The sequence below is a fragment of the Rhinatrema bivittatum genome, chromosome 3, assembly GCF_901001135.1.
Source record: "Rhinatrema bivittatum chromosome 3, aRhiBiv1.1, whole genome shotgun sequence".
NCBI classification, from domain to species: Eukaryota; Metazoa; Chordata; class Amphibia; order Gymnophiona; family Rhinatrematidae; genus Rhinatrema; species Rhinatrema bivittatum.
Genome location: NC_042617.1, coordinates 428,330,569 through 428,356,834, shown reverse-complemented (window position 1 = coordinate 428,356,834; position 26,266 = coordinate 428,330,569). Strand labels below are relative to the sequence as shown.

At 46.0% G+C, this 26,266-nt stretch overlaps 1 protein-coding gene across 3 annotated transcripts in view; it reads right to left on the bottom strand.

Annotated features, from left to right (window-relative positions):
- ERICH1 (glutamate rich 1) overlaps positions 1-26,266 on the bottom strand; it is a 222,911-nt gene that overhangs the window by 87,548 nt on the left and 109,097 nt on the right. For all 3 annotated transcript variants that reach the window (XM_029595766.1, XM_029595767.1, XM_029595765.1), the window contains exon 3: positions 9,971-10,102. In XM_029595766.1, the coding sequence (XP_029451626.1) occupies positions 9,971-10,102 (132 nt within the window). The remainder of the gene's footprint in view (positions 1-9,970; positions 10,103-26,266) is intronic.

Below are 26,266 nucleotides of genomic sequence, written 5' to 3'. Positions count from 1 at the left end.
AACAACTAACCCCAAATTGGCGAGGTGGTGACTTGGACAAAATGTTGTTACAATTAGAGCAGAAATACATTTTTGAATTTAAAACTATGGAACCCAATGAGCTAAATTTAGAAATTGATTATTCTGTTTTTTAATGATTTTTACAGCCAATTTTGGTGCTTTTGTCTGTGGCAGATTTTGCTTTTAATTTTAAGTACACTGTCATTTATCATTTTTACCTATTTGAGATCTTGTTTTTTATACACATTTTATGTATTTTTAACATACAGTGAGTTTGTTTTACATTGCACTCATTATCCCATCACATTGTTTTTATTTATTTTTACAATTATTTATTTTTCAGATATTAGTTCAGCTCTTTAGAGTTTTTAATTTTTAACATTGTTTTCATTTTTGGTACATCACTTTTTATTAATTATATTCCATGGTTTGTCGGCTAGCAAATATTTCAAATTTTTACTTTTAGTTCCAATCATCACACTTGCGGGTTTTTAAACTTTATTTTTAATTGCAATATCATTTCAATTATTTTTCAGTATAATGGTCTAAACGCATTAGTTCCATTCTACATTAGCTATCCCAGGCTCTACATACAGGCTCTTTTTCAGCCACCCCCCCCCCCCCCCCCCAGTTGTGATTGACAGTTTGGCGCATTTTTCAACATATTTAAATGATACACTGGCTCTTTAGAGCCTTAATGTCCTTTTTGTATCTGAGCGGAGACCATATGAAACCACTGTACTACTAAAGTAAGTAATCATATCCGGACAGTATTTTTTGTATTGTTTAAGTTTTTCGCGTTGCATTTTTCTTCCCTTAGGTGTCTATTTGTTTATCCTGATGCTGCATAACATCAATATGTTGGCGTCACAATCCTCTATCAGTAGCCGCGATAACTTTGTATATGTTTTTTGTAGTCTATATTAATTAATAATATAGTTAGTTTTTTGGCAACCCCAGGGTGCATATTAAAGGTGGACTGCCCACGCTCTGTCTCAGAGCGGCTCTGTCCTACCTGTTATGCGGTCGGCAGCCCTGACTCGAGCGGCATAGTTTTTACTTTTTGTATTTCAACTATTTATTTTAATCGGCGCCTCAATTCATAAGGTATTTGCAACTAAGCACCGATTTTATAGCACCGGTCAGCATAGAGATTGAACAGAAGCCGGGATAACTTAATGCACAAGTCTTGATCATCACAGTAAAGATAAGAGCGGGACCACTAGTTATTTCCTTTAGAGAAGGTCCATCAATTTTAAGGTCAGGAACCCCGAATCGGGTAGTACAGTTGGCAAATTTGGTTCAGGTTTCTATTTGCCTCTAATAATGCTAAAACCCACAAGCTTATTGCTATAATATTTTTTTAACATACAGATTTGTAGCCTGCCCGCCATGTTTATTATAATAGTAACTCAATCTGTCTATTCCACATTTTATTCATTTGTAATTTTGTTTGTTTCATAATTAACTCATTTTTTACTCATTGTATGTTTGCGTTCAGTTGCCTTTCTTCTCCTGCTTATTTTTTTATTAATCATTTACAGACCACCAGACTACTAGATTTTTGGTGTATTAAGTCTGAGAGTTCACTCATACACACAGTGATCATCTTTATACAGGTAAAACCAAAAAATGGTACTGTATCTTTTGTATTCCAATTCACTTTGTCCTGTTCTGACTCCTGTTTAAGTGATATTTATGATTTTCTTTCTCTATGTGGTACCTTTCTTTTAAAATATTTTAATACTTCAAAAATATTTTCAATTTTTAATTTATTTATGTATGTCCTGTTTTCTTTACATTGTTTATTTATTGTTTTTAGCCCCTGAGGCAGCCCCAAGCGGGGCGAAACGCGGCCTCAGTCAGGCACACGTACAAAATTTATGTCTCCATTCAAATAAAGCTCATACTTGGACTATCTTTGGTGTCTAATCCACATTGTTGCCCAAACGGCTTTCTTAGATAGCCTATCCTCCTGCTTTATCGGTCCATTACAAAGTTTATGCAGATGACACAGTTCTTCTTCCCATTGAAATCTTGGCCCCTACTTTGCAGTTTGGCTCACTATGGTCCGGATTTTAAAAGGGGTACGTGCATAACCCTTATAAACCCTCCCTGCGCGTGCCAAGCCTATTTTGTATAGGCTTGGCGGCGTGCGTAAGTCCCGGGGCTTGCAAAAAGGGGCGGTCGGGGGCTTGGCCAGGGGGCGCGGTATTGGATCTGGGGAGTGTTTGGGGGCGTGTGGGTGGTCCAGGGGCATGGCCAAGTGCCCCGACACAGCGGCTTGTATCGGGGCCTGCTGCGCCAGCGCGCGTAAGTTACTACTGCCCAGAGGCAGTAGTAACTTTTCTGATAAAGGTGGGGGGGGGGGGGGGGTCTAGATAGGGCCGGGAGGGTGGGTTAGGTAGGGGAAGGGAGGGGAAGGTGCGGGGGGGGGGGGGGGGGTGGAAGGAAAATTCCCTCCGAGGCCGCTCTGATTTCGGAGCGGCCTCGGAGCGAACGGGCAGCGCGCACAAGTTGCACAAATGTGCACCCTCTTGCGCGCGCCGACCCCGGATTTTATAAGATACGCGCGTATCTTATAAAATCCAGCGTACTTTTGTTCACGCCAGATGTGCGAACAAAGGTACGTGCGCGCTCTCTTTTAAAATGTACCCCCCATGTCTATCCACAATTAAAAGTGGGCTTTGACACAATAGATCATCTTTCAATATTGATAAATCAGAGATAATCATATTCTTTACATTTCCAACAAGTAACTTACCATCTACCCTCATTTTATGGTCATTAGATTCAGATTTCAAACAATCTGGGGATAACTCTGGATCTTGTGCTTTCTATGCAGTCTCACATTAAATCTGTAGTATGTACATCTTTTGCAAAGCTACATTTTATACGTCATTAAAACCATTGCTTGATCCGAATGATTTCCATATAGCCACTCAATCTTGCACACTTTCAGGACTTGGCTATTGCAACTCTCTCTATATTTGTCTTCCAACTAGTACATTAAGATCTCTTCAAATTATTTACAACTGCTTGCATGTTGACAATTGTTAAAACATGAGGCATATTACTCCATACTTCATTTGTTACATTGGCTTCATGTATATTGACACATTCAATACAAGATTGCAGTCATTATAGGAAAATTGGTTCTTACCTACTAATTTTCGTTCCTGTAGTACCATGGATCAGTCCAGACCGTGGGTTGAGCCTCCTGTCCAGCAGATGGAGACAGACCAAAACTGAATGGGTATACTATATCAGGGCAGAGCCTATCCTGCATCCCTTCAGTATAAACAATATCAAAGCAGATAACTATAAAGATAAGCAGTAGAATATCAAGCAAGCAACGAGATAACTGAGAAAATTGAACAATTAAAAAATTGAATGAACTCTGTATATAATCGGTCTTGCATAGATATCCATTGTCATCTAATAGATGCTTCCGGTGCCTCCAACTATAATAGAAAGTGAAGGTATCCAATTACCAGCAAAGAAGAAAACTTCGAGCAGATGGACAGAAAGTACACGGGAGGGCGTCTGGACTAATCCGTGATACTACAGGAATGAAAATTACATAGGGTGGGACAGAGACAGTCCCACTAGAAGCATCTGCCATCCGAAGGAGCCAAATACTGGCTCCTGTATATCAAGGCAGTAATGATGAGCAAATGTATGCAGGGAATTCCACGTAGCTGCCCTGCATATTTCCCAGGTCCTTTCCTTCCTCCAGAAGGGCCCTTCTGGAGGAAGGAAAGGACCTGGGATACCTGAGCTTTACGAGCCGGGACATGCAATTCCGCACATACATTCTCAAAATCTTTCCAAACCTGGACATAAGCGAGAGAGGTAGACAGCTTACGAGCCCACAGCAGAGTGGATATAACTTCTTCTTTATATCCCTTCTTTCTTAATCTCCGCCGTTCAAAAGCCAGGTCGCTAGACAGAAGCGAACCGCCTGATCGGAAAATATGGGACCCTGCTGGAGAAGGCGTGGAAGATGGCCAAGGCGAAGAGGACCGTCCATCGCGAAGTTTACCAGATCCACGAACCACAGTCTGTGGAGCCACTCGGGTGCCACAAGAACGACTGGTCCCAGGTGAAGTTCTATTCTTCTGAGTACTTTTCCCACTAGAGGCCAAGGAGGAAACACGTAAAGGAGAACATCGTGAGGCCAAGGAAGGACCAGGACATCCACCCCTTCCGAGCAGTGCTCCCTCCAGTGGCTGAAGAATCTGAGAGCTTTGGCATTGCTCAAAGTAGCCATCAGGGTCCAGGTGAGGAGGACTCCACCTGCAGACAATCAGATCCATCGCTCCGTCTGACAACTTCCACTCACCGGGATCTAGATGCTGATGACTCAGGAAATCGGCTTGTACATTCTCCTTGCCCACAATGTGAGAAGCTGCTAAGCGATCCAGGTGCCGCTCCGCCCAGGCAAAGAGCTTGCTGGCTTCTAGGGCCACCAGATGACTCCTGGTGCCCCCCTGCCAATTGATATAGGCAACCGTAGTGGAGTTGTCCGAGAGCACTCGCACCGCCTTGCGACGGATCAGAGGAAGGAAGACCTTGAGAGCCAGGTGAACCGCTCGGGCCTCCAACCGATTGATGTGTCAGCGGGATTGAACTGGGGACCAGTATCCCTGCGTAGCCTGGGACTGACACACTGCTCCCCAACCGGAGAGGCTGGCATCCATCATGACCATGATCCACTGAGGAGTCTGTAAGGACATTCCTTTCAGGAGGTACGCTAGCGATAGCCACCATTGTATGTCGGCGATGGTAGAGTTGGATAGCGGGAGAGCCGTCAAACTGTTCCGACACCGGCTTCCAGCGGGATAGCAAAGCTTTCTGTAATGGTCACATATGCGCAAAAGCCCAAGGAACCAGGTTGACAGTGGAAGCCATGGACCCCAGGACCTGAAGGTTGTCCCATGCTGTGGGGAGCGGGAGCGAGAAGAAGTTGCGCACTTGCTCCGTGAGTTTGAGTGCCCGAACATCCGGTAGGAGCACCTTGCTGAATCGGGTGTCGAAGTGTGTCCCCAGAAATTCCAGGACCTGGGAGGACTGGAGATTGCTCTTGGAAAAATTGACTATCCACCCGAGGGAGGTAAGGAGAGCCAGGACCCTGTCGACCGCTATCCTGCATAGAGTCTCTCGACTTCGCATGAACGAGCTAATGGTCCAGATAAGGATGGACTAGGACTCCTTCCCGGCGGAAAGCGGCCGCCACCACCACCATGACCTTGGTAAATGTGCGCGGCGGCAAGGCTGAACGGTAGCGCTCGGAACTGGAAGCGTTGTCTCAATGTTGAAGCGGAGATACTTCTGGTGATTGCGTCGTATCGGTATGTATAGGTAAGCCTCAGTCAAGTTGAACGAGGCCAGATATTCGCCTGAGCGAACCACCGCTATCACAGCCCTCAGGGTTTCCATTCGAAAAAAGGGCACCCTGAGGGCCCGGTTGAATCTCTTGAGGTCCAAGATTGGGCGGAAGGAACTGTCCTTTTTGGGCATGATGAAGTAGATGGAATACTGGCCGGCGCCTTGTTCCTCCACTGGGACTAGGACTATGGCTCCCAGCTCCTGACGAGGGTCTGGCAGATGGCAAGCTGCTTCCGGCATCCACAGGGAAAGAGACTATGTAAAGATCTGGCAGATCCCAAGCAAACTCTAATGCGTAACCTTTCTCTCTCACCTAGAGGACCCACTGATCTGACGTGATTTTGCCCCATTCCTCGAGAAACAGGGAGAGACATCCACCTAAATTTGGAACGGAGGAATGGGCTGGCTGGATTTCACTGGGGAGCGGACTTTGCAGTCAAGTGTTGTGGGTTACTATCTCGGAAGGCATGGCGGCCCCGAAAGGAATGAGACCAGGACTGGGAAGGAACCCCGTGCCCTGTTGTACTGCCGCTGGCCTCTGAAGCGGGAACATATAGGGAAGAAGGACTTTGGCTGTTTAGGGCGGTCCTCCAGCAGCTTATGGATCTTGTTCTCACCCAAGGATTTAATAAGCTGTTCAAGGTTCTCACCAAAGAGCAACATACCCTTGAAAGGAAGTGTGCCCAACGGAGACTTGGAAGAAGAATCCACAGACCAATTGCGCAGCCAGAGGAGACGTCTGGCCGACACTGCTGAGACCATTGCTCTGGCCTGCACGCGGAGTAAGTCATAGAAAACATCCACTCCATATGCCTCAGCGCCCTCCAGCCTCTGCTCCGCCTCTGCAGACGGGAGGTCCTGGGTGCTGAGCAATTGTTGGACCCACCTAAGACTTGCCCGCTGCATGAAACTGCTGCAGATTGTCGCCCAGACTCCTAAGGCCAAGACTTCGAGGATGCGCTTGAGATAAAGTTCGAGTTTGCGGTCTTGGACATCTTTCAAAGCCGTGGCTCCCTCCACCAGGATAGTGGTGTGCTTGGTGACAGCGGATACGGAAGAATCCACCTTGGGAATTTTAAGCATCTCCGGGCATTCCTCTGGGAGAGGATAGAGCTTGTTCATTGCTCTACCCACTCGTAGCCCCGTCTTGGGAGCTTCCCATTCCCGAAGGAGCAGCAGCTTGTGCATGGGATGGAACGGGAAAGTGCATGGAGGAGCCCTGAGTCCCGCCAGGACTGGGTCCATTTTAGCTGGCATCGCGGCCGTAACTGTATCCTCCGATGGCACCTTAATCCCCAGCTCCTGCAAAATGAATGGAATGAGCGGCTCCAGCTCTTCCCTTTGAAACAAACGGAGCACTCAGGGGGTCATCCCCCCTCCAGTGGGGGACCTGGCATCAACAAATCCGAATCCTGGTTTGGGACTGGTACCGGGATGGCTGAGGCGGATCCGAGGGGGGGGGGGGGGAACGACGACCCCCGGCACTACCCTAACCCTAATGGGATCCTTGCCCATCCGGCGCCGCAGGAGTCTGCGGGGAGGGCATCCAGGGGATTTTAGCAGGGGGAGGACCTGCCCTTGTAGGCTTGCCAGATAAAATTTGTGAATTAAGAACACAAGGTCCGCTGAAAAACGTGGCCTGTATTTCCCGGAGGGCGGGGGAGGGGAAAGAAGGTCAAGATCTCTTCTGGAGGACATACAGGGCTTAAATCGGGGGGAGAAACATGACAATCTGGCTCCTCTCCCTCCTGCAGCCCCGAATCAGGAGCTGTACTGATTCTCAAAATGGCCGCTGTTCCAGCAGTTTGCAGAGTCAGGAATGGCCTGGCCATGTGGTGAGAAGTCTGCCCCCGGGTCGCTGGCTTGAACGCTGCCGTGGAGGGGCCCTCCCCACTCGGCAGGCACCCGGAGCAAAGCTCATCGCGGGAGAGCCTTGTGGCAGGCTCCCCGCAGGCTAAACAGAGATTGGAACGCGGCATAATTAACAAGGAGCCGCCGCCGCGAGGCAGAGAAACAGCTGAGCTGTGCTGCCCTGGTGAGCGAGTGCAGGCGATCAAACCCCGCTCGCTCTCTTCTCTGGTTCAAAACAGAGGTAAAATAATGCTGCCTTTTTACAAATTGTTAGTGTGTTTCAATATCAATATCAATATATATATATATATATATAATTTAATTTTTTTTTTTTTTTTAATGATTGCAGGGGGATGAACTTCCCTGTCAGCATACCCGGGGAATTAAACGTCCCGGGCCCAAGGCAGCTATTTAGGGGGAGTGACTGGACCACCAGTATTGCCCCAAACACACAGGTCACCGGGAAGGGAGCCTAGGCTGAGTAAATCAAGGGGCAAGCCCCCCTAAGCCCCCCAAGAGCAAGGAGACAGAGCTGTCTCCTGAAAATAAACAGAGATTTCTGCAAACGTTTTCTTTTTTTAAATTTGCAAAGAAAAATACTTGCTTGATCTTGCCAAAGAGAAAGAAAAACCCCTCAGGGCAATGGCAAACTAAGAAGGAAAGGGAACCGCAGGGCGAGCTGTCTGTATCTGCTGGAGACAGACAAATACTGAAGGGATGCAGGGTAGGCTCTATCCTGATATAGGATACTCTTTTCAGTTTTGGTCTGTCTCCATCTGCTGGACAGGAGGCTCAACCCATGGTCTGGACTGATCCGGGTACGTACAGGGACCTATAATTTTCTGAATAATGTGACCTCCTTGTGGATTAATTTTACTCTAAAATTGTATGTTCTAACACACACCCTCCAGTCCTCGAGTTAGGGTCTATTGGGCATACCATCTCCCAAAGTTGCACACTTTGATGAAACAGCCTTCTCCACATCTGGTCCAGTGCTTTAGAACTTACCATCTATAGATGAATACAATATAAGATCTTAAAATATTCAAAAAGTTTTAAAAGCTTTCTTTATTAAGAAAGCATTAGATCTTCCTGCTTAGGGTTCCCTTTGGGAGCTCCATGCTTGTCCACTGTTGTCCTTACAGTACCTAAACATTTTATTTATTTATTTTATTATTTTTATATACTGACATTTGATCTCAATCGAGATATCACACCGATTTACATTCAGGTACTGTAGGTATCCCCAGAGGGTTTACAATCTAAGTTTTTGTACCTGAGGCAATGGAGGGTAAAGTGACTTGCCCAAGGTCACAAGGAGCAGGACTCAAACCCTGGTCTCCTGGTTTATAGTCCACTGCTCTAACCACTAGGCTATTCCTCCTCCCTACCTAGTACCTTTAGCAAAACATGATTGAATGCATGACTTATTTTTGTAACCTGGTTTTTTGTATTTAACCTATATGGGGTTTTTTTAATTTTTAATGTATGTTTTATTCTACCTTGCCTCAAACTCAGGTGGGTATGGGCAAATATTTTAAATAAATAAATTTCTCCTTTAAAAGGGACTGATTGCAAGTGAACCACCATTGCTACTATGGCTAGGATAGAGTGAGCCCTGATATAGTCCACCAGATTCAGGTCCTCTTGGGCATTACAAAAGGAGATGCAATCTGCTAGCCAATTAAAGTATGTTTGGCAATAGCAAACTCCAGTCTGTCTGTGTCAAAAGAAAGACTTTCTATTGGCTTCAGTCCACGCCAGATAGGCCAAGGCTTTTTTGCAGTCCAAACTGCACAATGCTTGTTCACCTTGGTGGACATGTGGCCTGGGCAAAATGTGTGAAGGGCAGCTGACTGGTTATGATTGAATTCCAACATAATTTTAGGCAGTATTTAGGATGGGAATGTAAGACCACTTCATTTATTATGAGGTGGTATAAGGGGAAAAAGTTACTAGAACCTGGAGCTAACCTACCCTGTGCACTGAAGTGACCGCCACCAAAAACTTGATCCTACATTGATGTGTGGTATAATGCATGCTGAGTATGCTCGATGAGGCTCAGTCACAATTCTAGAAACACTGACATAAGTTTTCCATGCCAAGCTCTATCTGAAATCACCCATGTGTGAGAACTGACATCTTGCTGATATGTCACCAATACTTTGCCATTTCACCCCACCCATTTCCAGTTCACCGAGATCCTCCAAGTAATTCACCCTGAACGCCTCCCAGTTCACCCAGACCTCCGACCCAAAAATAGCAAACAGACAAGTCTGGTACCAATAGCCCTAGTTAATTAACAGGAATAAAATTGCATAAACAAACTGCCTAATATATTTGTGTAAATCTCTTAAAAAATAGCAATGTCCATGAATATCTCTTGGCCCCTCCCTGGAATGCTATAGAGCGTCCCTTTTTTGTGCAGATAAATGTGCATGCCAAACTGAAAATGCAGAGTAATTCTGATATTTATAAAATAGCATGCATGCAAATACAGACTGCTTAAATGCATGTATGCTAATTTTCCAAATGTAACCCCTTTGAAATGTACTCAAGAGAGTAGTGTGGTTTTCTTGGGGTTTTTTTGGGAATATTCACTTTGCTTTTTTCTGTTTAAGTAGTGATCCTCACTGGAAAAAAAAATAGCTAGCTGTTTGGGTTTTGCTAAGTGATTTAGTTACAGAACAAACCCTTCATTTAAAACGCAAAAGGCATGACTCCTTACCATCCGAATCCTTGCTGCTCCCAGAGTGCTCTGAAAGAGTTAGTTTGCTTGTCATGGGACAGCATGGTAGATAACCATCAGGGGGTAGGTTGACTGTATAGAGTTTTTGATTTGGAATCTCTTTTTCACCATCTATAAGAAACAGGCATGAAAAAAATTGTGGATTAAGAATTTTGAATGTGATTTTACATGATATTCATACTCAGATACATTTAAATACTGAACAATGGTCATCACTTATCTGTGGATCTTGTTTAAAACATTCATTAATGATCAACTATGTTTAATTATCGGTATTCTGTTTGAATCTTGTAAACCGTTATGATGGCTACACAGAATGACGGTATATAAAACTAAACAAAGAAATAAAAATAAAATTAATTAATTAATTGATGCAGCATAGGAAAAGAATCATAAAGCATTTGGTGAGATTTTATGCTTACAACATAAAATGACTCATTAATAGATCACTCTGGTTAGTTCTTCAGTTTTCTATGGAGTACAATGATATATATTAACTACATATCTGAAAATATTTCAAATAAAAGACCATTAACAATTTCTGCCACGGACTATTAGTAGCAGGTAACGTTAGAGCACATAACAAAACAGATGAAATGTTACATATATCTATATGATACTCACATGCCCTTTTGGTTGCATTCTTTCATTTTTCAGAAAACGATTACCAGAGCAATATATATTATTTTACAGATCTGAAAAGTCAGTTAAATATTTGTGTTCTATATGCTAATTTTAACATGACTGATAAGAAGAAAGGTCAGGTGAAATTAAAAAGGTTAAAAATGAATAATACACTGCAGAAAAGACCAAAAAATGAATTAGAATCCCTTCATCAACACAGCTATTTCATTAAGTATCTGGCAACCCCATGAACTGCTCAAGTGTGATTTTCTGCACTAGCATTAATTAAGTGTTGAGCAGCGCTAACTATAAAGGAAAAAATGTACAAACGGTCATAAAAATGTCACAAACAAAATACAGAATGTCAACATTGAGTTTTCTTATGAGATTTTACATATTTAATTTTAATGAAAAAAGTGTGCTAAATGATAGTATTAAAACAAGCACAAGCAAGGAAAACACCGTATTTAGTTGGCTACAGCATCAAGGGAACTGCATAAAAGAGGCGAGAAGGTGCATGCTACGTTTAATCTTGAAAGAAAATGATGCTAAAAAGCTTGTGTGTTAAGGAATTTCATTTATGAACTACAGACACATTCACACAGTAGCACTAATGGTTTTTTCACTGGTAAATATTTACACGTTAAATTTCTAAGGGACTGGAAAGCAAGGTTGCTTGCTTTTCTTTTAAAGCAGTGGTGCTTAATATTTCCTGCAAAATTAACAGCTGCAGTCATGTGTGAGGCTAAACTGGAAAATATAAAATAAAGGAATTGTCCAAATAGTCGCATATATACAGTATGTATATATATATATATATATATATATATATATATATATGCATCCAAAGTATCAACTATAGCGGTTTTGTTGACCTGAGAGAAACAAACCTTTTCCGTAAGAAGTAAAAATATGGCTGTTCCCCATAAACTAACTTTGCAGATCTCAGAGATATAGGAATATACAGACAGGGTTACTGAGGAACTTGTTATGAATGGTATTGATAAATGTAATGTAAATGTGTGTTAATATCCCTGTATACTGAATGTCTTAGGTTTTTATTCATATTGTACACCCCTTTGAAAGGGGATATGAGTAAGTTTGCTTTCCGTAAACGGTGCTTTCCGTAGATAGATGAATTAGCCATACTGTATGGGTATATCCTCCATGCCACTAGGTGGCGGAGCTCTCTAAGACTAGCGAAGTCTTTTAGCTAGGTGCTCCCTCCCTCCTGTACCCTGACAGGATTACCTCAGGCTCCTCAGTCAGTATCAAAGCAAGTCAGGTATGCCAGAACTGTCCGGGGAAGCGGGTGGGTCAGCATGGCTAATTCATCTGCTATCTACAGAAAACACCGTTTACGGTAAGAAAACTTTCTCTTTTCACATAGATAAGCAGCTGAATTAGCCATGCTGTATGGGAGTCCCCAGCTGATGACTTGAGCAGATATAGTGTGTCATAACATTATTATTATTTTTTTTTTTTGCTCAATATGATAATAGTGGTGGACAATTCCTAGGAAGGCTGTATTCATTTGGAATTTGTGCACTTCTGAAGGATAGTCCGTTCCAAAGGGGAATCATCTGCCGTCTGTTTGTGTAAACAGTGGTGGAATGCGAAAAATGTGTAGCGATGACCATGTCATTAGTGCATCGATGTCTATGAAAGGTACTTGATGGAGAAAAGCAATCGCGGCTGCCATTGCTCATACGTGATGTGCCCTTTAGGGTCGTAAATAGCGTGTGCGACCTTGTATCATGGCTGAACCGTATATTGTTAGATATCCCTGAGGATAGAGTTCTCTTTTTCACTGGACACTCTTTTGCTTTGAGATTGAGCGAAAGAAACAGGTGTGAAGGTCGATTGGGTGACTGAGTGTGCTCTGCAGTATGCTAGCGCACAGCTGCAATCCCAGGTGCGTGACACCTTGTCCTTGGCATTTGCCCGAGGTCTTGGAGGAAAGGTGGCAAAGTGACGATCTGGGAAATGTGGAAGAAAACTGGAAATAAGCCTTGGCTGAAAATTCTGGTGAATGCGCAAGGTCACCTTGTCACGGTGAAATTGAAGATAGGAGGGAAGTGAACCAAAGCTTGGAACTCACTCATTCTACTTACAGAAGTGGAAGCAAACAAGAAAAAACACCTTCCATGAGAGGCAGTGAAGGTGATAAGTATCCAAAGGTTCAAAGGTGAAAGCATCAGTTGATCGAGAAGTACATAAATGTGTCACGGCACCCGTGGCTTATGCTAAGGTGCACGTAGTTGCGGTACTCCTTTTATGAATCTGGATACTAAGGAATGACATGAAACAGGCTCCCGTTTGGAGACAGGAGAGAAGCCGTTCAGGCGGTAAACTAATGGGTCGAGACACATTGATATACACGAGGAAGTGTAGCACGACCACTTTGTATGAAAAAAAAACCAAAAAAAAACCTGAGGCTAGTTGACCTTTTTTTTTTTTTTTTTTTGAGAATTATATGTCTTAAAGGGTAGAAGACCTGTGCAAGTGCTGGCAAGTGATTCCTCCAAAACTCCATACCGTGAAATGCAGGGAGGAGTGGAGAGGAGACAGCAGTGTTCTCCTGTCCTGGGTAAGAAGCCGTGGGCTGGCGGCCCGAAGAAGTGGACTGTGGATCATTAGGTGTAGTGGGTAAACCACACTATGGTTGTGGTGGCCATATGGCGGGATGAGGTGCAGAGCTGCTCGGTCTTGTATGAATCTCTGGATTGCACGAGAGATGAGTGGTAGCGGAGGGAATGCAGAGTAGTTTGTGTGACCCATCGATGAGAAAGGCGTCTGGAGCGAGTCCAGCGGGCTCGGAGAAACAGAGTAAAAAAAGTTATTTATTATCTCGTTGTTCTCTGTTGCAAAGAGATCGACTGTAGGCAGACTCCAAAACTGAGAAACTGCTTGAGTTACCTTTGGAGTCAGGTGTCATTCGTGGGTGCAAAGAATTCTACATAGTTAGTTTGCTCTTGAATTGAGAATCTTGGGAAATAAGTGGCTTATAGAGAGATGGATCTCTGGTGGGCCCTCTCCAGAATCTGAACTGCCTTGCAGCAGAGGTTTCATGCACCGGATTTTTCTTTCTGGTGTATAGTTATCCGTGTGAATCATGACTAGCTTCCTATGTGGGAAGTCCTTGTAGGCTCAAAAAGGCGTGTATACCTCCTTGAGCTTCAGAAGCTTTGGTGTAGTGTACGCTCGCACGAAGTGCATAGAGCTTGTGTTTGTAATTCGTTCAAATGAATTGCCCATTCCATGGGGGGTGCATCTGTGGTGAGCAGCACATGATGTCGAAGGGTCAGAGAGGCGAGCCCATCGATAGTGTGAATGGGAGTAGCCACCATTGTAGGTCCCTGTCTATGTTGCTGGTGAAGGAATGGGCGTGGTCAATGAATGAAGAGAATGAGTTCATTGGTGTTTGTGACCCCTTTGTAGACTGTGCATATGTAGGCGCATATGTGGAACTATGCAATGGTTGCATACATGTGTCCTAGAATAGGTAGGCCTTGGCGAGCTGGTATTGTGGCACTGTGACAAAGTTATAAATAGTATAGAGAGAAAGCAAAGCTCTCGGGTGAGGTAGGAAAGCCCTGTCTTGGATTGTGGCAATGTAGGCTCTCAAAAAATGCAAAGATTGGAATGGTTCCAGCTTTCAAAGGTGATCAGTATTCTCAGACTGTCTAATCAAGAAATCATGTTGGATTGGAGGCTAGCAGGAGCAGTCGTTGAGATAGGAAATATTTGTAGCCCTTGTCGACGAGGGTGCACCTTTGTTACTGTTCTGCCTCTGTTGAAATCCCTGGGCAGAAGTAAGTTCGAATGGACGACCTTGTATTGGAAGTGATGGCCGCCTAGAAAAAACAAGGGAAACCCTAGGAACTAGGGTGCATGTGTTGTGGTACAGTCCATGAAGCTTGCGTCCCGGCCCTTACCTAGAGGGTCTTTTCCAGCTGGGAACGAAGCGGAGTCAGGTACTGGGCATCCCCGCGGGGCAGACGCCATTGCTGGCCTGCCTCTAGGCGCACGCGCGCGTGGCTGCCCCGCGCTTTTCTAGGCAGTTTCCCGCCCAAGGGTGACTCCGCCCCTGGTCTGACGTCAGACGCCGCGGCCTACTTAGGGTCAGCGCGGACATCTGATCAGTGCCTTGCAACAGGGTTCCCTCGATCCCCCGTTGCCTCGAGCCCTAGAGTCTGCTAGCGTTCTAGCCACTCCGTTCCTGCCTGCCCGTCGTGCTGGTACTCGTCTTGCTCTCTGGTACGGGTTCCTGCCTGCCTACAGCCCAAGCCGGGTTCCTGCCTGCCTACAGCCCAAGCTGAGCCCCTGCCTGCCTACAGCCCAAGCCGGTCTCCTGCCTGCCTCGTCGAAGCCTAGTACTCGCCTGCTTCCGCTCCATTGGCTGTCGTACCTATCCCAGGTCCAGCCCCGAGCCTCGCCTAAGTCCCAGCGGTCGGGTCCCTACGGGCTCCTCCGGGGGGGGGGGGCTCAGACTTCCAGGGTGAATCCCCTAAGTCCCAGCGGCTGAACTCCCAAGGGCTCCTCCCGGGGGAGTACCAGCTTCCAGGGTGAAACCATCTCCACCTGTCTGCCAGAGGTCTGCCTCCCGGCCTGTTCAGTCGAGACCAGTGAAGCCCTTCCCAAGTCTCCTGTAGGCCGGCCCAAGGGTCCACTAGTCCATTGTTCACAACAGATTGCAAGGCCATGGACTCGGCAGATGCCCCAGAGTCCCAGGATCGTCCTGGGCTACGCCAACGATTGCAGCAACAACAGCAGTACCTGGACATACTTGCCGGCTCCCTGGAGCAACTGGTTGCCAGAATGGATGCTTTGGATGCCCCATCCCGTCGGTGGTGGACTCAGGCCCTTCTTTGGCCGTCACCTCGATGACCCAACTGCTGGCACCCTCACGCTATGCCGGAGATACTAGGACCTGTCGAGGATTTTTGAACCAATGTTTCATCCGCTTCTCTCTATTGCCCCAACAGTTCCCTGACGATTCAGTCAAGGTTGCATACATCCTGTCTCTACTCGATGGGAGGGCCCTGGTTTGGGCCTCTCCCCTTTGGGAGAATAATGACCCCGCGCTGAATGACCTACAGCGGTTCATCCTCATCTTTAAGCAGTATTTTGATGAACCTGCCCACCGGGCTACTGCCACCTCTGACCTCCTGCAGCTGCATCAAGGGACTCTTCCCCTGGCCGAATATGCTATGGAACTTAGAACCCTCGCCCAAGAGGTGGGGTGGCAGGACGGTAGCCTCCGGGCAATCTTCTTGGAAGGTCTCTCTCTGGACGGATTAGGGACGAGATCGCAGCCCGAAAGATCCCCGAAGACATTAGTGCCCTGATAGAGATGGCCGCCCGGATCGACCGTCGCTTGCAACAAAAGGCACAGGAGTCCCACCAGAGGAGACCCAGCCCACCACGCACTTCACCACGACTGCCTCCGCCGCAGAGGGTTCCTCGTCCTGAGGTTCCTGCTTCCGAGCCCATGCAATTGGGCCGTGCCCCGCTCTCCAAGGAGGAGAGACAGCGTCGACGCTCGCTAGGCTTGTGCCTATACTGTGGTCAAAAGGGTAACTTTTTGGCACGTTGCCAAGAACGGGCGGAAAACACCAAGGCCTAGGAGGTTGGGGGTAGCTCCTCCTAGGCTGTACTACTGCTCCCCATTGCACATTGCCGGTTGTCCTGGAATACCCAGGGGGGACTCTGGAGACTTTGGCCTTCCTGGACTCTGGCGTGGAGGGCAACATTATTCAGGAACAACTAGTTACACAGCTGGGGATTCCTACTGTGGAACGAGAGGTTCCCTTACGAATCACTTCCATTCAAGGTACTAGTCTACCTGGGCGAATCATGACTTCCACGGTCCCGCTGACGGTCCGCACAGGGGCGATCCATGTGAAGGAGATAGCCTTCTTAGTGCTGGAGAAGGCTATCCACCCCCTGGTGCTTGGACTACCCTGGCTTCGGTGACACTCGCCTACCATCCAGTGGTCTACTATGCAGATCACAGATTGGAGTCCCTTCTGTATTAAACACTGCATGAAACTCCCTAGGCCGCCCGGCCTCCCGTCGGCTGTTGCATGCTACGCCCGCTCCACCTGTTGCTTGTGAGGTCACAGATGCCTTCTTCAAGACAGAAGCAGAGAGGCCACCGCAGTATTGCCCCAGTGATCTTCGGCCAGACACTACCCCCTCTCGGGGGTTGTGTGTACCCCTTGTCTTTACCTGGAATCAGCACTAGGTCGGAGTGCATAGTCGAGAACCCAGCCCAGAACGCTCACGTTGATGTCCTGTCCCGACCTTCAGAGCCTGAAGAATCTTTGGGAGCTCTCCGATCTATCTTCGATCCCCGGAAGGTCGGCCTAGCTTCCACGCCGCTGCACCCTGAACAGAAGACAGTGGTCTCTCGGCGTTCCCGTCGGGCAGTTTTGTCTTGGGCTTACGAGACCCTCACCGGAGGTCACGTTGGTCGAGCGGCCACCCTGGACCTTGTCAACCGATTCTATTGGTGGCCTACGGTCAGACGGGATGTGCGCCTTTTTGTGGACTTCTGCCCTGTTTGCACGCTGCAGAAACCACCGACGGGTAAACCCCGAGGGCTCCTCCAGCCATTGCCCATCCCGGTGGAGCCGTGGACACACATCTCCACTGATTTCATCACAGATCTTCCTATGTCTATGGGGAACTCGGTCGTATGGGTCACCGTCGACTGTTTTTCGAAAATGGCTCATTTTGTTCCTCTGCCAGCCCTGCCATCTGCTCCGGAACTTGCTAAGCTTTTCTCCCAACACATATTCAGGCTTCATGGCCTCCCCCAAGATATTGTATCTGATCGAGGCCCGCAATTTACTGCCTGCTACTGGAGAGCCCTATGTAAACACTTCCACGTTCAGCTTAGCCAGTCCACCGCATTTCACCCACAGAGCAACGGGCAAACGGAGCGCACGAATCGCACCCTCAAGACCTTCTTACGCTCATTCGTGAATGAGAGGCAAAATAACTGGGCTGAACTGCTCCCATGGGCAGAATTCTTCTACAACAACCATATCCACTCAGCCACGGGAAGTTCCCCTTTCCTGTTAGTTTATGGGAAGCAACTCCGGCCTCCTCTGCCCTCACCGGACCCTAGCGCCTTGCTCGCCGTACAACTCTCTGCTCGCCAGCTACGTTCTTTATGGATTTCGACCCAGAAGAAATGCTGCCCAAGTGTGGGTCAATAAACATTGCCAGCCAGCTCCTGTCTTCTTACCCGGGGACCGGGTATGGTTGAGTACCAAGAACCTGCAGCTCCGGGCCCCGTCTCGCAGACTTGCCCCGCGGTTCTGTGGACCCTTCAGAGTGGCCAAGCGCATCGGAGCTGTCTCCTACAAGCTGTGCCTGCCCTCTTCTATGCGTATCCATAACGTTTTTCACATTTCCCTCTTAAAGCCTCTTGTCCTCTCTAGATACCACCCGAAGGTACCTGATACATCAGATCCCTCGGTGCCAGGAGATATGATTTACCAAATCCGAGAGATCCTCGACATCCGGTTTAATCAGCTTTGATGGGAATATTTGATCTCCTGGGAGAACTGCGGCCCCGAGGAGAATACCTGGGAACTAGCCCGCAACATCTTGGACAGGGATCTGATTAAAACCTTTCAGGACCACCCAGGTAAACCCGGGCCTGCTAAGAGGGGGCATAAAGGAGGGGATACTGTTGTGGTACAGTCCGCAAAGCTCACGTCCCGGCCCTTACCTCGAGGGTATTTTCCAGCTGGGAACGAAGCGGAGTCGGGGAGACGCCATTGCTGGCCTGCCTCGCGCTTTTCTAGGCAGTTTCCCGCCTGAGGGTGGTCTGACGTCAGACGCCGCGGCCTACTTAGGGTCACCGCGGACACCTGATCAGTGCCTTGCAACAGGGTTCCCTCGAGCCCCGGAGTCCGCTAGCGTTCTAGCCACTCCGTTCCTGCCTGCCTGCCCGTCGTGCTGGTACTCGTCTTGCTCTCTGGTACGGGTTCCTGCCTGTCTACAGCCCAAGCCGGGTTCCTGCCTGCCTACAGCCCCAGCCGGGTTCTTGCCTGTCTACAGCCCAAGCTGAGCCCCTGCCTGTCTACAGCCCAAGCCAGATTCCTGCCTGCCTCATCGAAGCCTGGTACTCGCCTGCTTCCACTCCATTGGCTGTCGTACCTATCCCAGGTCCAATCCCAAGCCTCGCCTAAGTCACAGCGGTCGGGCCCCTACGGGCTCCTCCTGAGGGGGTTCCGACTTCCAGGGTGAATCTCCTAAGTCCCAGTGGCTGGACTTCCAAGGGCTCCTCCCGGGGGAGTACCAGCTTCCAGGGTGAAACCATCTCCACCTGTCCGCCAGAGGTCTGCCTCCCGGCCTGTTCAGTCGAGACCAGTGAAGCCCTTCCCAAGTCTCCTGTAGGCCGGGCCAAGGGTCCACTAGTCCATTGTTCACAACAGCATGGACATGTGAACATATGCCCTTTTTTTTTTTTTTTTTGTAGCTTTTATAGGCGATGTCCCTGGCTAGGTGACAAGTGGGAGTCGATGCAATGCAATTCTAGGTTTGAAGACAAGTGGGCAATATTCATCCGAGATGTTACGATGTTGGTCTTATGATTGTAAAGAAAAAACGACTGGGCTTTTTTCTTTTATATATGTCGAGGAATCGGCGGGTGCTGCGGCTGGCAAGGCGTTGCAGTACGCTGACGTTGATTAATTTGTTTTCTCGATGGCTGGCAAGACGGAGGCTTACATTAGGAATGAGGCTTAAGTTTTGTTTTTTTTTTAATCCTCAGCAGTGAGCCGAGGCTTAAGCCTTGTGAACAGATCAGTGAACTGATGCTGGACAAAAATTCCAAAGTCGGGAACCTTGTCTCTTATGGTGGCAGAACGCACCCATGGAAGACGTTTGGATGTCTAGACAATTTCTGAAGTCTCAGAAGAGACAGGAAGCCTTCGGAAATGGACCACAGGAAGTGCCTCCATCCTTCTTCGAGGGAATGGTATGGAGGGGGAAAGTGGGGACTGTCGAAGCCTGCTGGAGATGCAGCCTTAGAGCCCGTAGATTATGGAAAGGAATGCGTGATGGTCCCACGGGAGGCCTTAAGTATTGCAGACAAAATGGCCTATGCTTCCCTTTTTTTTTTTTGTAGTAAAGTCATCTAGTGACTCATTATTGTCAGTCGGTGGCGTGGCTTGGATGTACGAGTTGTCTATATTGCCGACTGAACCACCACGGAGCGATGGAAAGGAGAATCTCTCATTGCACTCCAAGCCGATGCTAGGAAAAGTTGGAGAATGCCACCAAGGAGCATCATAGGACACCCACGTGAAGGCCTTCAAATGGGTTTTGTTCAGTGGGGCCACTGGTTTAGTAGGCACAGAAACTAGGCCCCGGAATATCCTGTATTCCACTGATGTGGAACTTGAATCGGTCCGATGTCTGCGCCTAGCGGTGAATAGGCATGCGGTCCTCCTTCCGATGGCCTCGCATGTAGTAGCAACGCAATCTATTGCATGGGCGCTGCGGCGCGTTTATGGCTGCATCTGCGCTTTCCCTTTTTTTTTTTTGTCAAGGCGGCAAATGCTCTGATTGCATCAGGCGGTTGGTGCTCAGAACAGTAAGATGCCCCAGTGCCTTGCACATTCTGCACTTGCACCGATGCCCAGGCATGACTGGCTCCCGCAGCAATGCTGCGGTGCATCCCACGCCAGCACCGATGCCGCGGTGCGTCCAGCGCCCCACCGATGGTTGAGGCACCCAGCGCCTGTACGTTATCCGGCACATGTGGCCACGTTCCGCTCTGTGGGGTGGCTGAAGATTGCAAGCGGGGCATGGCTCGTCGGTAACGCCGATTCAGCGCCCGAATGTCTTGGAGGGCACCATCGACGGACCGGCACGTCGATGGTCCAGTGCACTGGCACCAGCATCAATGACCAGTTAATGCAGGCAGTTATTTTAGAGGCTTTTTTTTTTTTAAAGAGATTTTTCTATTCCTATTTAAAATGATGCTAAATTGCAAGTTTTAAAAACTGCTTTAAAATAATTAATTTGAGATAAAATGACTTGCAGGAATACTGCCAATGGTCGGTGTGTCCAGCGCCCGCGGCGATGGTCGGGGCACCCAGTATCTACATTGGTGGTCGGGTGCCCGGCGCCTGAGCCGATGATCGGGGCACCCGGCGCCTGGGTCGGTGGTTGGCGCATCTGGTGCCTGCGTCTGTACAGAAGCTCCTTTGGCACAGCGGAGCACTTCCTGCCCCCTGCATCGGTGTCCCAGGGGCTGAAACGGGAGGCTCCGAGGCGGCAGAAAATAAAAGGGCAACGGCCCAATGTGGGTCCCTGAGGACATGTCTCGGCGTGCCTGTGATGCCGGTGAGTTGATTGACCATATTTACGCCCCTCGGTACTGGCCTGGGAAACTGAGGAGGCCAAAGAGATTGGAGTGCAGGTACCGGATCTCTGGTAGGGGGGGGAGGGGGTGCATAGAGATGTTTTGAACGGTCCCATGAGGGCAGGTCGTCTAAAGTAGATTATTTTATTTTCTTCTATTTCTAATGTTATTTATAAATTTTTAAGTGAATTGTGAGAAGAAGAGAGCTCCGCGCACTCTGTCGTGTGGAAAACATTGGACTGAGGAGCCCAAAGTAATCCTGTCAGGGTACAGGAGGGAGGGAGCACCTAGCTAAAAGACTTTGCTAGTCTTAGAGAGCTCCGCCAACTAGTGGCATGGAGGATGTACCCATACAGCATGGCTAATTCAGCTGCTTATCTTCATGAAAACCCTAATATTGGCAGTATGAATGTTAATTAAATTTAGATATGGCCATCCACTGCAGATCAGGAAGTCACCAATTTAATGTGGTGAGGGGAAGTAGTTGTGTCCTTGCAACCAGGTCTCTGCAGCTGAAAGACAGACTGCTCTTATGCAACAGTTTTCTTACTAAAACAAAATTTTGTCAAACTTCTTTTGCAAATCTTAACCCAACTACAAGTCCTGTAATAATGGAGGAATGGCAAATATCTTCCAAAACATAGTCTTATATGGGGAGCTGAGGCATGGTAGAAGGAAATGTCATTTGTACAAGAGCTTCAAAGAGAACATAAGAAATGCCATACTGAGTCAGCCCAAAGGTCCATCAAGCCCAGTATCCTGTTTCCAACAGTGGCCAATCCAAGTCACGAGTACCTGCCTTAAATAGATCCCATGCTACTAATGGCGGCAACAAGCAGTGGCTATTCCCTATTGATTACATGCATTTTTTTTTCAGACTTCTCCAGGAACTTATCCAAACCTTTTCTAAATCCAGTTACACTAACTTCCTTAACCACATCCTTTGGCAATGAATTCCACAGCTTAATTGTGCGATGAGTGAAAAATAAGTTTCTCCAATTTGTTTTAAATGTGCCCCCTTTTCCTTGAATTATCCAAAAGAGCAAATAACCAATTTACATTTAACTGTTCAAGTCCTTTCGTGATTTTGTAGACCTCTATCATATCTAACCCCCCCCCCCCCCGCCAGCTGTCTTTTCTCCAAGCTGTACAACCCTAATCTCTTTAGTCTTTCCTCATAGGGGAGCCGTTCTATGCCCTTTATCATTTGTCACCCTTCTCTGTACTTTCTCCAATGCAATTATATCTTTTTGAGATGCGGTAACCAGAACTGCATACAGTATTCAAGATGCAGTCTCACCATGGAGTGATACAGAGGCATTATGGCATTCTCTCTTAATTCCCTAGAAATCCCTAACATTCTGTTTGCCTTTTGACTGCCACAACACACTGAGCCGACAATTTCAATGTAATATGAACTAAGTTGCTTTCCTGGGTGGTAACTCCTAATAAGGAATCTGACATGTAACTACAGAATGGTTTATTTTTCTCTATATGCATCACCTTGCCCTTGTCCACATATTTCATCTGCCATATAGACGCCCAATTTGCCAGTCTCGCAAAATCTTCCTGCATTTTATCACAATCTGCTTGTAATTTAACTACGCTGAATAATTGTGTGTCATCCACAAATTTGATCACCTCACTCGTCGTACCACTTTCCAGATCATTTATAAATATATTGAAAAGCACCAGTCCAAGTACAGATCCCTGAAGCACTCCGTTGTTTACCTTTTTCCACTGAGAAAACAGACCATTTAATCCTACTTTCTGTTATCTGTCTTTTAACCAGTTTGCAATCCACAAAAAGACATTGCCTCCTATCTCAAGACTTTTTAGTTTTCTTAGAAGCCTCTCATGAGGAACTTTGTCAAATGCCTTCGAAAAATCCAAACACATCACATCTACCAGTTAATCTTTATCCACATTTATTCAACCTTTCAAAAAAAAAAAAAAAAAAAAAAAGTAGCAGATTTGTGAGGCAAGACTTCCCTTGGGTAAATCCATATTGGCTGTGACCCATTAAGCCATTTCTATCTGTACGTTCTGCGATTTTATTCTTTATCACAGTTTCCACAATTTTTCCCGGCACTGAATTCAGGCTCACCCGTCTATAGGTTCCCAGATCACCCTTGGAGTCCTTTTTAAATATCGGGTTTACATTGGCCACCTTCCAGTCTTCCGGTACAATGGATAATTTTAGTGATAGGTTACAAATTAATTGTAATAGGTCTGAAATTTCATTTTTGCACCATTAATTTTTCATGAAACTCTGTGCAGAAACAAAGGACAACTACCAAACAAAATACAAGCAATACACTTTTTGACTTTCAAGAGCTGTAGGGAATCCAACTTTAAAAACTGTATAGTACACCCATTTGCGTGCATGAATCTATGAATATGATACATTTATTTTAAAACCTATGCAGCGGGTATGGTGCAGGTTTTACAATGTGTATCTCCGCCCCGAAAAGTATGTGTGTATTTTTACTTTATGTACACATTTACTTTTGTGTGGATGCTTTCAGTTCCCCAAAACTACTGCCAATCCACAAAAAGTGGGGGTAATTGAAATCACAATCACACTAAACAACCCACACTCGATAACTCTTTAAATATACTATCCTGTAAACATTGTTACATCTTAATCTCTTTCAAAGACACTGGTCTATAATTTAAAAATATGCTTTCAACATACTTTTCACACTTACTTTTATCCCAATAGGGTTTCTTGAAAAATATTTTTGAAGAGTGTAGAGTGATGCTTCATAAAATTTCAGGGCACCATCCCGGTATGCCTTACTTAATTTTTTTTTTAATCATAAGCACCACTGTCCACCCTATAGTCCTTTTATTATTTTTCTCAAAAACATTTTTTTTTATATTTTTATATTCTTCCAAAAATTTTTTTTATGTAAAAGTGTGAAAAGTTCAGAGCAAAGGTAGTAACAGTTCACCGGTTAAACGTTCAAAAAATCCAGAAATGTTAAATGGATGTAATCCCAAATGTCACTTAACTTAAGCTTGAATCCTGAGAATTCCATACAACCGTTGGAGAAGTTTACCCCAACAAGGCCCAGTTTCGAATTGCTTCTTCGTCAGGGGAAGCCACTTAACCGCTGCACATCTCAGCTCACATTCATTCTTTATTTAAATCCATTAATAACCCTGAAAACACTTGCAGTGCGCTGCCCGGTACTCTAAAAAAAAATGGCGAACCTGAATACCCCCTGGTAGGTTGAATTTCATTATCGTCATGTTCAAAGTCACGTGATGGAGTCCCTTTAAAGAAGGACGCCGAGCAGGGGTATTCAGGTTCGCCATTTTTTTTTTTTTTTAGAGTACCGGGCAGCGCACTGCGAGCGTTTTCAGGGTTATTAATGGATTTAAATAAAGAATGAATGTGAGCTGAGATGTGCAGCGGTTAAGTGGCTTCCCCTGACGAAGAAGCAATTCGAAACTGGGCCTTGTTGGGGTAAACTTCGCCAACGGTTGTATGGAATTCTCAGGATTCAAGCATAAGTTAAGTGACATTTGGGATAACATCCATTTAACATTTCTGGATTTTTTTTTAACGTTTAACTGGTGAACTGTTACTACCTTTGCTCTGAACTTTTCACACTTTTACATAAAAAAATTTTTGGAACAACATAAAAATATAAAATATTTTTTTTTTGAGAAAAATAATAAAAGGACTATAGGGTGGACAGTGGTGCTTATGATTTAAAAAAAAAAAAAAAAAGGCATACCAGGATGATGCCCTGAAATTTTATGAAGCATCACTCTACACTCTTCAAAAATTTTTTTCAAGAAACCCTATTGGGATAAAAGTATGAAAAGTATATTGAAAGCATATTTTTAAATTATAGACCAGCGTCTTTGAAAGATTAAGATGTAACAATGTTTACAGGATAGTATATTTAAAGAGTTATCGATTCAGTTCCCCAAAGGCAGGCACTTTGGCAAAATGGCATCTCCCATTCAGTAGCACAAATTCAGAAGTGGGGATTGTAAGGAGTCTTGCCTCTTTGCTATCCAGCATGAGGGTGAGATCCTCCCCACTTGTGGTGTCAGGAGAAACTATACATGTTGTCTGGAAGTTCCAGCAGAGGAGCTACAAAAGAGAAGTAGACCACCTGCTATGGGGTAAGCACTTAGAGGGAAGTAGATGGAAAAGCTACTCCTTAGGGTGGGAAGATGGTGGTGTTGTTGTAAGAAGTGGAAGAATACCTACTAAACATGCTGTAGTACACAAAATCAAGGGAAGGTGGTCACCTGGTTAAAGAGCTTTCTGTCATATGGACACAGACTGGTAGGCAACTGGACAAGATGCAGAGCAGTAGGAACACTTCAGTTCCACAAACTGCAGGAGCAAGATGGTGATTTAATGCAATCATCTCCTATCTCACTAATGCCTAAGATTAAACCAAAGGTGGGGGCTGTATTCAAGTGTTCCTAAGGGAAGAACTTCTCAAAAAAATGCAAAATATTTTTCCCAAAGCTAGGTTGGGGCAACAAACAGATACTGTCACATAATGCCTCAATGCTCCCCCTAATACCCACTACTCAGGGTTAACTCTGAGACCACTTGGATGGTCCTGCCCAGTACTACCCAGGCCTGCCTGCATCTGCACACATGCTCCTACACTGGCAACCTCCCACCCACCATCTGGGTCTTGCTTGCCTCTAGGCATATAACTTACCTGCAAGCTACCTCCTAGTGGTTGCTAGGGACACTGAGATCCCACATAACACAGGAGTCACACCATTCCTAGAAATATACCCATGGACCGAACAGAAAATACCAAGATCATTGGTCAGTCCAAGACAGGCAGAGCTAACAAGCTAATAAGTTAACAAAAAGTGGGAACAGTGAATGGAAAAAGTTTAAATCTACAAACCTCAACAGGTAAAACAACAAGGATTAAACAGTAAAAAAAAAAAAAAAAAAAGTTAACTAAACACTTCACTACTTAAGTACCTGGAGAGTTTCACGAAATATGCTGTGCATCAGAGTAGGAGCAGGGTCTCAGTATAGATGTACTCTCAGCTACCATTAGAGAATTTTAGCAACTTTATGGATAGCTCTCTTTCTGAAGGGCCAGTTAGGGAACAAAGTATTAGTATTAGTTCTCTGACCAATAGCTTTCTAACTAGTAATAGTTTTCTGGCCAATGGCAATGCAGGATGAAATAGCCTCAAAGATTCCTCAGTGTTACTGATATGTATGCTTTTCAAGCCTGATTCTGAGTCAAATA